The 19,266-nt window shown below is 38.3% G+C and overlaps 1 protein-coding gene across 1 annotated transcript; it reads left to right on the forward strand.

Annotated features, from left to right (window-relative positions):
- Positions 1 to 9,016: 9,016 nt before the first annotated feature.
- On the forward strand, positions 9,017 to 13,750 carry LOC122403829. The gene has a single exon (XM_043407582.1). It carries the CDS (start codon positions 9,282 to 9,284, stop codon positions 11,484 to 11,486), a length of 2,205 nt encoding a protein of 734 aa, XP_043263517.1. The 5' UTR covers positions 9,017 to 9,281; the 3' UTR covers positions 11,487 to 13,750.
- Positions 13,751 to 19,266: the final 5,516 nt, after the last annotated feature.

Consider the following 19,266-nt stretch of genomic DNA (forward strand, 5'->3'; position numbering starts at 1 on the left):
CAAAATCCATTTTAAATAAAGTTTCTTAGAAAAATTGCAACAAACAGTAAGAGTGTTACGATAAGACTTAACGATTGGAAAGAATTTCCGTTCAAAATTCTGCCTGTTCTATAACGTAAAGAAAACACCTTAAAGATAATGACCTCGAACAATTTTCTAATAAAGAAAATCTGGGTTCTTTTCTCTTTTAAAATTCATTTATTGCACGATGAAATGCATACGCGTATCTGGATTGTTTTTTTATGACGAAGAGCAAGACAGGGATCTATGGTATGACAAAACAACCTGAAGGTTGCTTACAAAGAGTTGTGCAAAACAAAATATTCATTACATGAAAAAAAACGAGCATTGGTAAGTGCTTTACTAACACTTTGCGTACGTTCTGCATAAAAGGTATTAATACCCGACCCGCTGATTGACGTCAGTCTGTGGAAAAGGTATTAATACCCTTCCCGCCGATAGTGTGTTAATATGCAACTCAACAGCAGCATGCCAACACACGTATGTACGGGAGGTCATGTTACAATTGAATAACCATGTTTACCAGTTACGATGTTTTAATATTAACAAACATAATATTCGATACAAAGTTAGAATGAAATAAATTTTCGTAACCTAAACTAAACGAAGCAAATAATACAACTAAACTAAACTATCGAATACAAAACGAAAATGAAATAATTTTTTTTTTATAACACAAACTAAAAGATATTCTATTAACACGCTAACATGGCATATCCGTATCCTCCTTATCGGTTTCAAAGTCGGCGTCCTAATCGCCCTTTCAAAGTTTCAATCGACCCTTGGAAACTGTCTGGGGCCTGCCTGACTTCCCTAGAATTTCATATCGATCGTTAGGCAATTTTTTTATTACAGAAAAAGGGCCGCTACATTTGACATTTAATTTTGCCCTTGTATCATTGTCACCTGGTTTGAGCAAAACAGTGTCACCTTTCTCAAAGGTAACAGTGTCTCTACGCGATTTATTAAACCTCTTTTCTTAAGCTACCGCATTTTTTTCTAAGCGTTTACCTGCTACGGTCCTGTCGCGGCTCAGGTCAATAGGGTCACCGGTAGGTAGCTAACCTTCTGCGAGCATAATATTACCCGGGCCTAATTCCAGACCGAATAGTAACCTGCTAGGCGAAAATCCCGTCGACTTCTGGACGGTCGTATTTAAGGTTAACATTACCTTTGCCAGTTTGTTCGGTCATTCCGTTTCTTTTTTGTCTCGATAGAAAGCGAGCTGGTTACTGTTGCCACATATCGCTCAACCCGTCCATTAGCACGCGGTGTACCCGAAGCAATAAAATGCACTTCACAACCGTGTTTCTCTATGAGTTTGAGCGGCTTATATGTGAAGTTAGTTCCACGATCAAAAATAATCATCCGCGGTACTCCAAATAATGTAAGGCGTTCCCGGAACACCGCTAACTTTTCGGGACCACTCAAGGTCATTAAAGGAATTAATTGCAGATACTTTGTGAAAACATCTACAATTAGCAAAATGTGTTGATACCTTTCTTTTGTAACGGGGAAATTGTATTGGATGTGAAAAACCTTGCTTCGAGCCCGTGCGCCGTTTGGAAATCAAACAGGTCAAACAATGGCTAACATACTTTTGTACAAACGCTCGCATTTTCGGGAACCAATATTTTTGTGCCACTCGATCATACTTATCAATACCTATATGGCAATTTTCGTCGTGGTACAAACGAAGTAAGCCCAATCTAGTCCCCTTCGGAACAAAGCTACGATACACCGTACGGCCTGTATCCCGAAGTAATTTTCGACATAAAATCCCTTGCTTGAGCTCGAAATCCGACGCTATACTATGCCTCGAATTTAGTTTTTCTACATATAATCCCGCGTGTTTCTTCATCGTTTTTCTATGCCGCCTCTAACCATGATCCTTCGCAGACAAGGTTGATTCGATAATCCTTACGAGGATTCCTGCTCAGATAATCGACATGCTCTATATGTTTACTTTTCCGGAATTCTAGTTCGAACGAATAATCCTGGAGGAAAATCCACCACCTAGCAACTCGTGGCACGAGATCTTTCTTCGTTCCCGTAGCTTTCCCGTAGAAAGTGTTTTAACGCGTTTACGATGGCTAACGTCTCCAGCTCGTACGAGTGGTACCGCGATTCTTCCGTGATCGTACGTCTACTAAAATATGCTACCAATCTCAACTCATTGTCTAACCTTTGGAACAGAATTGCACCATAACCAAGGGCACTAGCATCAGTGTGCAATTCTGTTTCTCTTTTTGGATCGAAAATTACCAGTAAAGATTTTGAACAAAGTTTCTCCAAGATGTACTTTCGTGCCTCCTCCTGTTCGTTACCCCAACACCAGGGTACGTTCTATTTCGTGAGTCTTGTAATGCAAGCCGTCCGTGTTGCAAATTCAGGTACAAAGGGTATAGCCGAATAAGGGGGTCAAATGTGCCCCCAAACCGAATGGAACGAGCCCGGGGTCATTCGATAGCAAAAAAAAAATAACCCATGTGTGCAAATTTTTAACTTGAAATCTCGACCGTGGGGGTAGTAATGGGGTGAAAACGAAAATCATGTTTTTGAATTATTTCTCTTGACCTATTGAGTAAAAAAATGTAAAAAAATTCAGAGACATTTCCGGTACCGGGGCACATACTTTGGGAGATTTTCAGATTTTTTGATTGAAGAACCAGGTAGTGAAAAATAAAAAACAGCAAAAAATGCCGAAAAATGCCGATTACGTATTGAAGGAGGCCCGGAACTACTTTTATACTTTTACAGTAAACAGGTATTACTATTACTATTACTCTCAATTTTTTTCAGATTTTTCATTTTGGTGCGCCGCAGTGAAAAAAAATAAAAACCGAGTTTTTCCTCGTTTTCTGCGTATTAGAGTAACTTACACGTTGAATTTTTATGCATCCTTCAATATATAAGTGTTTTGTAGACTGTTTAATGTTTCTACACTAAGCAGAATTACATAACAATTGAAACAAATAACATAAAGCCAACCATTGGGTGTATATATCCTAAAAAATCAACGATATTTTCAACGGCGTCGATGGGGCAGTTGGTGGAGTGTCCGACTGCTGAACCGCTGCAAGTTTTTTTACCATAGGTTCGAGTCTCTCTTCTGGACTTAGGATTTTTTTTCCTTCATTATTTTTTTTTTCAAATTCTAACTATATAACAATGCTTTATATTTATTTATAAATGTTCTGAAAGCATTTTACAAATATTTTAACCTGAAATATGTATAAATATAGTTTTGGAGTGTTTTTTTCGTTTTTATTTTTTTTGTCAACCACGATTATTGTTTAACATCTCTTACACTGAAATTAATGTGAAATGTTAGTTTTCAAATCTCTTACCTTTGACTACTGTGAATGGATCGGAGCAGAAGATTGTATATTGGCTTACTATTACTTCTTCTCGCCCTTCGATCAAGCAGATCTTTCCTTCTTTTTCTCTTTCTTTGATAAATATGAATGTTTGCTACGGCTTCAGTATCTAACGTAGACATGTAAGGGCCATTCCACGCCAAATCTATTAACCCACTCTCTGCCAATGATACTTTTTTCTAATAAACCCATTTTTAAGTACCAGTTTGATCGTTTCATGCTTATTTTTGAATGAAGTATCATTGCTCGATGGAAACCACGGGAAGGTGGTGGGCTTCTTCCATCAGGAAAGGCGAAGGATGGGTTAGAAGTGATTACATGGATCGGACGAGAGTAAATGGCGGACATAAGTGTTGGAAATAAAAAAAAGCATGGCTCAATCTTGGTCGCAGTCGACGTTAATTACGGGATTTACTTGTTCGATATTAAATAATTTACTCAGAATTTCTGCAGGACGTACAATTCGTGAAAGGTACCGAGCATGCGATAAATAATAAATTATTGCTGCGACATGTGAACAGCAACCGACAGTACGGTTACCATTCGCACATTCGCAACAATAGCGTTTAATCCCGGAGTAACCAATTGAATTTGGTACGTAGTTAATGTAACATCTATATGTTTTACTATTGATGTGACGCGATCTCACTTCACATTTAATAATATTTTTTGTCTGCTTAAGGCAACGAACAATTATATTATTATCTTCATCCATAATTTCTGCTAAGTACGATATGGCTTGTGATAATTGGTATGTTCCCGTAAATAGAATTTTTAAATCTTGTTCTGTTAATTCCGGAAAATCAAGAATGTCGGAAGCTGAAAGGTTGAAAAGAGATTTTCGCCTATTCCAATGATTATTTTCTACTTCCACTGCTAATGTATTTTCGATACTGTCTTCTGATATTATTTTCGCTACTATTTCATTAGAAAGCCCTACATCTGAATTCAAACGTTTTCCAAACGTATTATGGAGATAACCTGCTATTTTGCAAAATATACCGACTTTGGGGAGTAACTTATTGCTCAACTGGTGATGTAACAATTTATATTTTTGTCCTAGAATTCCGTGTATCGCTTCGACTACCCAGCGAACTTTTGTAACACGACGCGATTGATTTGATTCTGTTGTGGTGAGCTGGTTACGCTTTCCCTTCAAAGCCGGCATCAAAACTGTATAACCGCGATTTTCTAAATCTAATTTCACATCACGAAAACCTCTATCAACAATACAAATATCCCCTGATTTTAAAAGACTTGATAAACCAGTTGGATTCTTCAAAACAATCTTTAGAATCTCCGCGTCATTTTGGTTAGCGTAAAAGGGGCCAAGTATATCAACTATATAACCATTTGTTGTGCAAATTGTAAAAGGTTTGCACAATGGTACCTTTTTTTGACCGGAATATGATTTTCGCTGGTACTCATTATTTGAACTTTTCTCATGTCGAATATATGTTCCATCAAAAATCAGTGCCAATTGGTCTATTAAATTATATAATTGTTTAGCAATGAATGATGTTTCATTTTGAATCAAATTATTTCGAGAAATGGCCGCGAATCCGAAATGAAATGGTAGTATATCCTTTTCGAATGAATTTAAAACAGATGTACAAAAATCCGATATTTGTTGTTCGCGTTCTATTCCAAGAATTGCAGCTATCATTTTATTTGAATTTCCGGTACGTAATTTCAGTAAAAAAACAACAATGGCTTGCGTAATAGTTCGCTGCTCAGAATTTCTTAAGGAGGTCATCATTTCGCGAAGTTGTAATAGATTTTCCCACGTTAAACCCGTAAATACTTTTAATTGTTCTTCGGAAAGCATAAAATCACCTACTTTATCTTTAATATGTGCAGTATTGTTGACTGAAAGATATTCAAAATAAACGCGTAATTCTTTAGCATCGATTATACTACTTGTTGAGCCCCAACACAGGTAGCTCCAGAAGGTCGTAGCAGCCGAGCATTTTTAGGCTCGGCAATTACCACTCTTCGCGACCAGTATTGCCCCATAAAAACTTGACCTTTCCAACAGCTGCACATCACGTACCCATCACCGCAATAAACCCATTACCTGCTAGCCCTAACCGAACAACATTTCCCAAAATATTTAAACATTCAAGCTCCGCCTCAAGACCATTTTCAGATCCACCCTCACAACACAACCGACCAATCCTAATTCTTACAATCCACCTTTCCCCAAAATATCAGCAGCCAATCCCAACCTTAACCTCCTCGACAACGACGCTAACACACATCCATCAGATCAGAACTCGGACAGAACTCAGACAGAACTCACCGAGAAACAGCAAATACCACTCACTACACTCTACGATTGTATATATATTGTTTTATAGTAAACATTAAAACATTGTTACAAAAGGTGTGTTAACCTCAGTCTAAAATCTTATCACATCACGACTCTTCGTGCATTAAGTTGAACGAGGAATAGCGAACGCAAACGATCCGTTGAACCACGGACAGATCGTCATCCTGCGTCGCAACATAAAATTGGTCCTTCGAGCCGGATTCAGTGCTTTGGAAGAACAACAGCACCAAAGTCAGTCCGGAGAACTCATCACGAGAAGCAACAGCACCAAAGTCAGTGGCATCAGGAGTGTCACCTTTGGAGAGAAAAGCACGAGCCGTCGTCCAGCGCATCCAGTCATCGACGCCGAAGTCTGTGGCATCAGGAGTGTCACCTTCGGGAGAAGACACCAGCGCATTTTGGGTCCAGCACGGTCAGCCACACTAACGGAGTCGGTCACTCAGACAGAGTGACATCCAGCAACTAGCAGCATCTTGAGCGAGCTCATCAAACGCCAGGTTGCAGACGTCGCGTCGCATCGAAACGTAAGTCCACACCCTTGTTTTTTGAGTCATCGGTAGAACATATTCTTTAATCCTATTCCGAATCCAATCAAATTCACATAAAATGGCTCCTAGTCATGAAGAACGAATTAAAAATTTGAAATTGAGACGCGAGGCGTTCAAGATAGAACTCGAAACTTTTAAAGTATTGATTGCCAACTTCGTTGAAGGAACCTCAGCAACGACTATCCGTGTTCAGTTAGAGGAGTTAGAGTCGGAATTCGCAGCTTTCAACAAATCGCAAACCGAATTAGATAGTTTAGAGGAGGGTCAGCTAATGCGTGAACGCATCAGTATAAAATCAGCATTTATGCAATGTAAAGCACAAGCCTTAGATATAATCGAAGCAGCAACGACGTCACGGTCAGGGAATAATTCGCGAGACGCGCAACATACGCCCCACTCGCAGGTAGAATCAACCGAAAGTGAAATTACATTGCCTAAAATCAATCTGCCAACATTTTCGGGCGCGTACGAAGATTGGCCCGGGTTTGCTGACCAATTTCGCTCGACGGTGCATGACAACGTACGCATAGACAATTGCAAAAAGCTAATGTACCTTCGGTCGTGTCTAAAATATGAAGCTGCTAAAGCAATCGAATCACTCGGTAACTCAGCAATCAATTATACGGTTGCTTGGGAAATTTTAGAACGACGGTATAATCAGCCTGCAATAATCGTAGCCAACCACTTAAGGATATTGTTTGAGATGCCACAAATTAATCGCCAAACACACCAAGATCTCCGATCATTCTTGAATAATATTGAAATGCACTATCGCGCCTTACAAGCGCTAAATCAACCAACCACAGATACTCTACTTTTACATTTATTCACAACAAAGACAGATCGCGAAACCACGTTAAAATGGAAGGAACATACGCAACACACAGATTTCCCAACTGTAGAAGAATTATTTAAATTCCTACACGACCGGTGTAAGATAATCGAACCCGCAGGCTCGAATTGTAATAATCATTTTAAAAACATAGCTCCACAAAGTAACAATCGCTTTCGAAATTATTCACCAATTAATAATAGAATGCCCATGCGCGAACTGCGTTCAAATACAACACAAGCATTTGTTACTCAGTCTCGTATGCTTTGCAATTTTTGCACGGGACCTCATTTCTCGCAAAATTGTGAGAAGTTCACTTCGCTGTCCGTACTAGAAAGAGCTAGGCTCGTAAACGAGAAAAAATTATGTTTCAATTGTTTACGGCGAAACCATGGCACGAGCGAGTGCCAAGCGTCTACTTGCAAGCGATGCCATAAACGACACCACACATTACTCCATACAGAGGCAGGCAACTCTTCACAGCCAATTCAAACTAATTTAAATTGTCTTTCGATCGATACTATACCAAACATCATGCTATCCACAGCAATTATCCACGTACTTGACAACACCGGGAAATCGCATTCTTGCCGAGTACTATTAGACTCCTGTTCCCAAGCTCATCTTCTGAGCGAACGATTTTGCAAGCAGTTAGGGTTAAAAACGCAAACAGTCTCGATTCCCCTTTCCGGTACCAATCAAATGGATTCCAAAATTAATAAACTGACTACCGCACACATCAAATCACGGTATAACAGGTATTCCACGACGCTTACATTTTTAATCGCGAAACGTATATCACATCCAATCCCATCTGAATCCATAGAAAACACTAAATTTAATATTCCAACCGGTATCCAACTAGCAGATCCATATTTCAACCAAACCCAGGAAATAGATGGACTCTTAGGGGCCCAAGTATTTTGGGATCTCCTATACGGGAATAAAATCTCAGTAGATGGCCAATTAATCACATTACGTGAAACCGGGTTAGGGTGGATCGTAACGGGGGAAATTAAAAATAACACTCAATCGCACAAGGTAGTTTGCAATCTAACGCTGAAATCATTACATGATGACATGCAACGGTTTTGGAATCTGGAAGAGTGCCCTGCCTCAAAAATTCTTTCGTCAGAAGAACAAGCTTGCGAAATCACTACACAAAACACACCACTCGAGGTCCATCTGGACGATACATTGTCTCACTTCCCCTCAAACATACAGAGCTCAGATTAGGCGACACGTACAACGTAGCATATACCCGATTTTTAGCGCTAGAACGGTCCTTAGATAAACACGCGGATCGAAAAGCACAATACCGCGACTTTCTAAACGAGTACGAAAATCTCGGACATATGACTGAAATTCAAGACGAGCGCACTGTCGGTTGTTACCTTCCTCACCATCCAGTCGTCAAAACGGACAGTATCACGACTAAGATACGAGTCGTATTTGATGCGTCAGCGCGTTCATCGTCAGGCACCTCATTGAACGACATTCTCATGGTCGGTCCGACAATACAGGATGATCTGTTCGCTATCATCATGCGATTTAGACTTCATAAGTATGTGTTGACCGCGGATATCACTAAGATGTATCGTCAAGTAGAATTGAACATGAACGACCGGAAATATCACAAAATATTGTGGCGCGAAAGCATAAACGAACCAATTAAAGTCTATCAACTTAATACAGTCACGTACGGTACTGCGTCTGCACCGTATCTAGCAATTCGAACGTTACAACAACTAGCGCATGACGAGGGTCACAGATTTCCTGTAGCGGCACGCAGTTTCCTTAACGACTTTTATGTTGACGACGTGTTAACTGGCGCGGAAACAATAGAACAAGCTATAATACTTCGGGACGAACTCATCAAATTATCCGCGAAAGGAGGCTTCGAACTACGACAATGGGTCTCCAACGAGCCTAAACTAATCGAGTCGTTAAGGAAACTAAATAACACCGATCACATAGCTCTAGACGCGGTAGAAGAAAAGAAAACCTTAGGTTTATATTGGAATGCCAATAAGGATACGTTAGGATACTCGTTAAAGCAGGCCCCAGCAAAGCAAAAAATTACAAAACGCACGATTCTCGCGAGGGTCGCACAGTTATTTGACCCGCTCGGTTTACTGGGTCCAATAATTGTGCAGGCAAAGTTAATTATGCAGGACCTATGGAAATGTCAGGTAGAATGGGACGAAGACGTACCGATCGGCATTCGCACCGCGTGGACGACCTTCCATTCGCAGTTACAAAATATACGCCAAATTCAAATCCCTCGACGCGTTATTGCAGACAATGCCAAAAACGTGCAATTACACGGCTTCTGTGATGCAAGTGAGCGAGCTTACGGAGCCTGTATATATATTAGAAGCACAGACGCATCACATCATTATACCTCTCAGTTGTTATGTTCAAAATCGCGTGTAGCTCCTTTAAAAACTCAATCATTGCCAAGATTAGAATTGTGTGCTGCGGCGTTGTTAACTAAATTATACAATGTAGTGGTAAAAACACTAAAAATCAAGTTCCAAACCATTACATTTTGGTCAGACTCAACTATAGTCCTTCATTGGATCAAGACCGCACCACACACACTTAAACCTTTCGTTGCCAACCGCGTAAGCGAAATTCAAAAGGATAGTAGGTACAACCAATGGCGCCACGTACCATCAGAATGCAATGCAGCAGACGTATTGTCACGTGGATTAAATCCAACTGACATAATAAACCACCCCACTTGGTATCGCGGACCACAATGGTTATCTCAGTCAGAGGACACATGGCCGTATCTTGAGATACAGCCAATAGAAATTCCCGAAAAACGAACGGTGATAGTTCTAAAGATAACAACACAAACAGATTTAACGTTGCTCGAGAAATACTCGTCATTTACTACACTTAAACGCGTTATGGCATATTGTTTACGATTTATAAACAACACACGACAACAGAAGAAACACACGGGTCATCTCACCACTAACGAATTGACACAAGCTACGGTAAAAATAATTGCACTTGTTCAGAAGATTGCATTCCCCCACGAGAGGCAGGAAATACTGAAATCATTAACTCACACTCAGAAAAACAAATTAGCAGCGCTTGATCCATTTATTGATGCCAATGGAATCATTAGAGTCGGTGGGAGATTAAAACATTCAACAATCCCACACGAATCAAAGCATCCAGCAATTTTACCACACTATCATCACATCACAAATTTAATTATACGCGAAGTACATATTAAACATGGGCATAGCGGAATGCAAAGCACGCTCAACGCGGTAAGACAAGCGTTTTGGCCGATTAACGGGAGGGTCATAGTAAAATCGATCATTAAGAAATGCGTAACGTGTCACAGAATGAAACCTGCAATTCCACGTTACCCTATGGGACAACTTCCAGGTAACAGAGTCAAGTTTATTCGACCATTCTTAGTGGCTGGTGTCGATTATTGCGGGCCACTATACATCAAAGAAAAGAAACACCGGAATACGAAAAAAATTAAAACGTACGTGGCAATTTTCGTTTGCTTTAGCACAAAGGCAGTTCATATAGAGCTCGTAAGCGACCTAACATCGGAAGCTTTTCTTGCAGCCTTAAAAAGATTCTTTGCACGACGGGGAAAATGTACAGATATATATAGCGACAACGCAACTACATTCACCGGAGCGGATCGTGAATTAAAGGCAATTCACAAAACCTTGACCGTCGACACGAATAATAATGTACATAAATATTTAGTAAATAATGGCATTAACTGGCATTTTATTCCTCCTCGGGCTCCTCATTTCGGCGGGTTGTGGGAAGCTGCAGTAAAATCATGTAAACGCCATCTCTTTCGCATCATGGGCAACAACTTATTTACGTTTGAGGAACTATCAACCTGTCTAATCGAAATAGAAGCCATATTAAATTCAAGACCTTTAACTCCACTATCTTCCGACCCAAATGATTTAACTCCTTTAACACCTGGCCACTTCCTAATCGGTGACTCAATAACAAGCACCCCGGTGTGCGACCTTACTAGTTTGAAGGCAGGACGATTATCGTCCTGGCAACAGGTACAACAAATCCGACAACACTTTTGGAAACGATGGTACAAGGAGTACCTCAATGAACTCACCGTTCGGAAAAAATGGCATCATGCAACCACCCGCATCATCAAGGAAGGCATGTTGGTGATGCTAAAGGACGACAACGCACCACCCCTCCATTGGCCCATGGGACGTATCATATCCATCCATCCAGGAGAAGATGGGATCATTCGTGTAGTTACAGTAAAAACTATTCATGGAGAATATAAGCGTAGCATAAAAGGCATCGCGCCATTGCCGATAGATTATCCGGAGACATTAGAATCTTAGAAACTATGATATTAAATTTAGAGATAAGGCAACTAGTATAATAAGACACTTAAAACACACGACAAACACATACCACACATCGTTTTTTATCTCGCCAATCACATATCTGATTATTGAACTAAATAGTTCAAGGGGGGCGGCATGTTGAGCCCCAACACAGGTAGCTCCAGAAGGTCGTAGCAGCCGAGCATTTTTAGGCTCGGCAATTACCACTCTTCGCGACCAGTATTGCCCCATAAAAACTTGACCTTTCCAACAGCTGCACATCACGTACCCATCACCGCAATAAACCCATTACCTGCTAGCCCTAACCGAACAACATTTCCCAAAATATTTAAACATTCAAGCTCCGCCTCAAGACCATTTTCAGATCCACCCTCACAACACAACCGACCAATCCTAATTCTTACAATCCACCTTTCCCCAAAATATCAGCAGCCAATCCCAACCTTAACCTCCTCGACAACGACGCTAACACACATCCATCAGACCAGAACTCAGACAGAACTCAGACAGAACTCAGACAGAACTCAGACAGAACTCACCGAGAAACAGCAAATACCACTCACTACACTCTACGATTGTATATATATTGTTTTATAGTAAACATTAAAACATTGTTACAAAAGGTGTGTTAACCTCAGTCTAAAATCTTATCACATCACGACTCTTCGTGCATTAAGTTGAACGAGGAATAGCGAACGCAAACGATCCGTTGAACCACGGACAGATCGTCATCCTGCGTCGCAACAGCACCACTATGTGGATCGATGAACTTCATCTTGTGGTTCACGATTAAATGTGTATATCCTTCCTCACTGAGGCAATTATAAGCTTTCCATCGATCTGACATAATTGTTGAACCTGGTTCAATTCTTTTTTTAATTACCCGACGTAAAGTCTCAGACGATCTATTCGGAACTGGTCTAATAAATAAAGGTTTCGTCGTTCGTTCGAAGCCACCAAAAATCTACTGTCCACTAAGAAGACTTTCTTTATTATATTTACGTTTTCCGATTTTTGCCTCGTCAATTTCAACTATTATTCAACATTTTTACCTCCGACTTGGACTCAGGTTTTTTCCATCCATAAAACGCATAACTCTCGGCAAAGACTTGCCCAGTCGACAACTGTTTTTGATGATAGATCAAGTTCATTTTCAAGAAAAACTTGTCGCGGCGGTCTAAACATCAGATGGTATCCAATAAAACGGCAGACATTTTAAACAGGAAGGTGCGATTGTTCGAACCAAGAATTTTTGTATGCACTAATCTTTAAATTGTATTGTATTTTAAGACGTTTTTTATTTCGGTTTTTAATATAAGATGTTGAATGACATGAAAACATTAAGTTTTCTCGGTCAAATTTCATTTTTTTCCCACACTTAATGCAATTGGTAGCATCGTGGAGCACTTTCCGTGTAATTAAGAAATCGACTAATTTGTTATAATCATTGCATGTGTTCAAAAATTCATATAACTTCATTTTAAGTACTTGTAATAAGGCACTCAATAATCACTGATGCCAAGATAATAATCCAAACACGACTGTAAACGCCGAACAGGTCCGTGAAATACCGTATCTGTAACTGCTTGCAAACATAGTGTCACGTAAAACTTTAATCATAATATTTACACCATATTAACTTTGTACAAACCAGATTTCGATATTAACACATTGAATTCCGTCTATGCATAGATGTGACAGTTTAGGTTAGACTATGATTACAAGGAATTTCGTATGCGTTTAAATTGTCATGTAGGTACGTGTGTGGTATACGTTTTCTGGATCGCGGATATTAATCGCGGAGGTCGAAAAGCTATAGATATAACGAGTGACCTTTTTTAACACGGTATTGATGGTTTATATTTCTTCAATCTCTAGATACATAATACCATATTCGGCCGACACCCAACGACTCACGGTTCAAAGACAATCGATGACTCATTTTTTTTTATCTGAAAAAATACAAAAACCCAAATACTGCAACACATAAAAACAGACAGTGTTGATATAGGCATTTTGGGGGCATAGCTCCCAAACTGCATCCTTAAAAATAACATCCCTCACACATGGAAGTTACTGGGTGCGTTAACAGTCTCGCTGGAAAATTGTTTTCCATTTAACGATCCGTTTACTAGGAATGTTCCGAAAAGTCAACCGTTTTATTTTTTGCGCCGCAGGACTCACAGGAAGAAGTTCCATATTCTTGTTTTTTGTTGCAGGAAAAAAAAATGTCTGAAACTGTGGCTTTAAACCGACAGTCGGTGAATGACGCCCATAAAATTATTTTTGCGAATATCTTGGAAACGAAGGCCGAGCGGCGGTAACATGTATAGAGGAAAAATATACAAAACAGTGACCTTGACAATATATTTCGAGGTCATCGAAATTGGTGAGAAATCGCCAAAGTAAATAATTGCCCTTATTTGTTCTTCTGTTGTTACTTCTGACACCATGTTTAGTGGATTCTAATCACGATGGAATAAATAACCGTTGATTCTATTTTACTGTATAAAATTTCATTTCTAAGCATGTGTCGACTGACTCTTTGGTTTCCGTCTGTTCCGCGTCCCTTACTTCGATCCATTCAGTCCGTTTCGTCCCTCTCGTCATGCAGCGCGCACGATACAACATAACAATGACCTGATTCCGTGGTCACGTCTGCTATAAACTGAAAATTAAGGAGCAAGAAATTATCAAATTATGAATTTTTATTAGCTAGATTCGCATTTGGCCCCACCGTGCGATGAAATTTCCATTAATGATTTTTATTTATTAAATAAAATGTTAATTTCCCGCTCTTCGATGGTCGTTTCCCTTCGTTTCTAATTGTAATTCATATTATCAAGCTAATTTTATAACTGAACTCATTGCACTCTTTATTATCAAATTACTAACAAGGAACCATCGTGAACGGTCCGGCTTCGATTTTGATGAAACTTTGTACACTTATAAAGCAGCCAAAAATAATCGACACGTATTTTTTTTTAGCTGCGGTAACTCGAGTTTAAGGGGTGAAACCACCCCTTGAAGTTTTGGCTCGAAACGGCTATCTCGAAAACGGAAAGAGATACAAAAAAATTGTTAATGGGCGAGGTTAATGGTTTCTTATGTACAATAACATGGTGTTCAAAAATTTAAAAAAATACAATTTGTTTATAACAAAAAAAAATTTATTAACTTAATTTTTCATTTTATTGAAATTTTCATAATGACAAAAAATGACGAGCATTTTATTCCAAATCCATTGGTATGCGATTTTTTAAAATTGCCTCTTACAGTTTTGCAGATTTTGATGATTTACATCTTGCGCGCACATTTATTATGGTAGTAGCCGTTCTAACTTTGATTTTAATGAAGCACTGTAGGCATGCACTAAATTATACAGTAATAAGTAGCGAGTAATAATAACAGTAACAAGTTTCTTAACAGCAACGAAAGGATTAATTATTTTTATTGCCCACCTATGACATCGTGGCAAAGGTGGAGCGATTTATAAATTATAAATATATGCAGTGTGTATAACAATTATTCTATATAGTTCCAACAATAGTGGTACTCGTCGAAAAAATGTTTGAAACATAAAGATTTCTTACACCATGCGCATTTAATTATTGCCACGTCACCGCAAATATGACATGTTGGCTCATTTTCAACAGAATAGCAGTATGTAGTCAACAGGATTCTGGAATGCATTTGGCTTTTCATCTATATATCCGGATTTATACCAGGAGTATTTAATAAAATTTTGGAACCTTGACGATGAAAATTGATTGTGGACCAGAGATTGAAGTTTAATTATATTATTCCTAGCGTGGAGATTAATGTCGTGATTTAAAACGAGAACTATATCGGAAAATCGGCGGATGAAATTTTTCCAAGTGCGGAAACCGTAAACATCCAGTGGTTGAACATACTTTGTTTCACCTTTTGGTATTATAAAAAGTTTTACATTTTTACCCTCGGGAGTAACTTCGTTCACCGTCTTCTTACAGTGACCACTCCAGGAATCAAGAATTAGAACTGTTGCGGCCCCAGTATTTGCGAAGTAAATCTCTCTTAACCAGGTCTTGAAATGGTCCGTAGTTAATTTGCCTGACTTTGAAGCTACAAGATATACATTGTCAGGGCGAAATAAATGTTTTTCCACAATCGGCCCGAAATGTCCTGTACTCTCTTTCAGTACAATAAATAATGGTGACAGGAATTGTCCATCAGCTGAAATGGTTGGCTGGATGGTGTAACTATGAGTGGTGGATGACACTGATTGAACACCTCCTTCTACGATTTTTATACCTTCTTCAGCCAAAGTGCGCCCTGAATGTAATTCCAAATTAAAACCACTTTGATCGGAATTGTAAACATTGTGTGGTTCATTTCGGGCTATATATGATTTTACTTCATTCACGAATGCGCTGCATTGCAAATGAATATCGTCTTCTCGATTTACCATATTTGTGGTTACAAATCTGGTAATTTTTCTGGACACTAATCTAAACATCTTTTTAAAAGTATATAGCCAAGTATATCCGGCTTTAAATGTTTGTAAATTTTCTATGTCCCTCGCTTGTAAAGCCCATCGCCGTAGATCTACTTCATGCACAATTACTCTTAACTGCCGAGCTTCCATAAATTTATTAAATGTATACTCTGCAATACGTTTTATCTTTTCCTTTTTTGTGCCACCCTGTTCAACTTGTAAAGCCCATTTACGAAGCATTCTTTCGGATTTCACGTGACGGAATTTGGAACATACGGTGTCTAATTTTAATCGCTTCGACTTCCCGCTGTTCCAGTACGCCACAGCTTTCCTTTTATATTCAAATGGGATGTATTCCTTATTCGAATGACATACAACGTCTTGTTCGTATATGTTTGGAATATTCGGTGTCCTATTTTCCTCCTCTTCATCTACCCACAACCAGTTCAAATCAGCATCCTGATTTTCTTGGTCGATAGGCGTCCTGTCCATTTCAACACACGTTTCATGTTCAACCAGAAATGCCGTGTCTTCGACACTTCTTACAATTAAAGCGAATAATACATCCCTTAAATTTTCTTCTGCGCTATTAATTGGCGTGGGTCCCTGGTTCCACTCAACAAACGCAGCAGACAGTAAAGTTATTACATTAATAGGATTAATATTTACCATCTTTCCGAATACAGTAAAAGCTGGATATATGCAACAAAAGATTGGCTGGAATAGTGCAACGTTTAAGTGCCCAGAATCGGCACCTCGGCTGTATGGATAACCAACAATGTTCTACACGCTTATAAAGAGCTAATTGCAATATGTATATATATATATATCCAAGTTCTCCCACTTATCTACCAACAAATATTATTTTCACATGACAAGGGCAATCAATTTAATTAACTTTACGATATGTCACGTTATCAAAAGGTGTAATACAAACTCCATTTCAATATACTCATTTTATCATGTTTATTACAAAAACCGTCTCGATTTTAAAGAATGTTAATAACAACAGAGATACAGATGCACATACTAATCTCATTTGACACGTATTTTTATTATACAAATTACACAGAATGCTTTCACAACAGTGAAGATTTAGATAACGTGCGTAAACTGCATGATAGGCGAGCCGCAGAAATGACAATATTTATTTATTCAATTTGTATTTTAAAGCAAGTACATCATGAGAATAATAAGTGTATCTTTATCTCCTGGTATACACACTGTATGTATTTATAATTTATAAATCGCTCCCCGTTTGCCACAATGTCATAGGTGGGCATAAAAAAAAATCTTTTCATTGCTGTTAAGAAACTTGTTACTGTTATTGTTACTTGTTACTTGTTACTGTATAATTTAGTGCAAGCCTACAATGCTTCATTAAAATCAAAGTTAGAACGGCTACTACCATAATGGATGTGCGCGCAAGATGTAAATCATCAAAATCTGCAAAACTGTAAGAGGCAATTTTAAAATATTACATATCAATGGATTTGGAAAAGTTCGGCCATCCTTGGGAAAAATTTTAATGGGAGATTCTAGAGGCCAAAATAAGATGAAAATCAAGAATATCAATTTGTTGATTGAGCCTTCGTTAAAAAGTTATTAAAAAATTAAATTAAAAAATTTTAAATCCCCCAGGAAAAAATTATTTTCGGTTGCGGGGGCCAATTACAATCATTTTTGGTCAATACATATATCCACGAAATCCTACGCACTTTCGAGAAAAAAATTCCTAATCGAAAATGTAATTTATGGCCAGAAGAAATGTTGTCCGAAAATTTCATACGGATCTTTAAAATGTCATAACTTCCGAACGGATTGAAGGATTTTAATTTTCAAAAATGCAAGCGACGCGTATTTTAATCAAGAATACGTAGAAATCGCAAAAATATGCAAAAAGTTGATCCTTGACCCCGCAAAATGAGAAAATCCCCATAAAAATGGTCCAATCTTCAAACAGCCATAATTCCTACAATAGTGAATATATTTCAATGAAACTTTTTTCTGACGTAGAGCTCATAGGTACCTCCAAAAAAGTATTGGCTAACTTTTTTGTAGGGCGTCAAACAAAATTATTAAAAATGAAAAACGAATTTTTAAGAAAAATCGACAGGGCGTAGGTGCCTAAATTTTTCAGCGAAAAAAAAAAAATTTCAAATCGTTCTAAAAAAATTATTTTCAGTTGCGGGAGTCAATTTCAATCATTTTTGATCAATATATATACCCCCGAAATCCTACGCACTTTTGAGAAAAAAATTCAGGAATGTGTGAAATTTTTCAACAAAATTAAAAAATTTCAAACCATTCTGAAAAAATTATTTTCGGTTGCAGGGGTCGATTACAATCATTTTTGGTCATTACACATTCCTCCGAAATCTTGGGCATTTCGGAGAAAAAAATTCAGTACGGGCGGAACTTTAAACGCTAATGATTTCTTAACGAAGCCTCCATCAACAAATTGGTATTCTTGTATTTTTCCCGATTTTGTCCTCTAGAAGTAGTGCAAGCCTACAGTGCTTCATTAAAATCAAAGTTAGAACGGCTACTACCATAATGGATGTGCGCGCAAGATGTAAATCATCAAAATCTGCAAAACTGTAGGAGGCAATTTTAAAAAATCGCATACCAATGGATTTGGAATAAAATGCTCGTCATTTTTTGTCATTATGAAAATTTCAATAAAATGAAAAATTAAGTTAATAAATTTTTTTTTGTTATAAACAAATTGTATTTTTTTAAATTTTTTAACACCATGTTATTGTACATAAGAAACCATCAACCTCGCCCATTAACAATTTTTTTGTATGTCTTTCCGTTTTCGAGATAGCCGTTTCGAGCCAAAACTTCAATGGGTGGTTTCACCCCTTAAACTCGAGTTACCGCAGCTAAAAAAAAATACATGTCGATTATTTTTGGCTACTTTATAAGTGTACAAAGTTTCATCAAAATCGAAGCCGGACCGTTCGCGATGGTTCCTTGTAAGACATACGAGAGTGGTCCCCGAAGTACCAGGCCTAAGGTATAGATGGCGATTATTGTTTAAAAAAAATGACTGTGGTTGGAAGTACCAACCTTACAAAGCTTAAGTTTTAAGTTTGAAGACTCTATATTGTTTAGTATTTGTTTGACAGTTATTAATAGTGAACGCTCTCAGTGAATTTGTAAACATGGAAAAAATTGGTCATCGTTATGTGGTACACTATTTTCATTTGAAAGGACTCAGTCCAACCAATATCAAAATTTAGCTAGATTCTACTCTAGAGGAGTCTGCTCCTTCATTTACAATAATAAAAT

The sequence above is a fragment of the Colletes gigas genome, unplaced genomic scaffold, assembly GCF_013123115.1.
Source record: "Colletes gigas isolate AHSC1104 unplaced genomic scaffold, ASM1312311v1 Colletes_gigas_Sc00077, whole genome shotgun sequence".
NCBI lineage: Eukaryota > Metazoa > Arthropoda > Insecta > Hymenoptera > Colletidae > Colletes > Colletes gigas.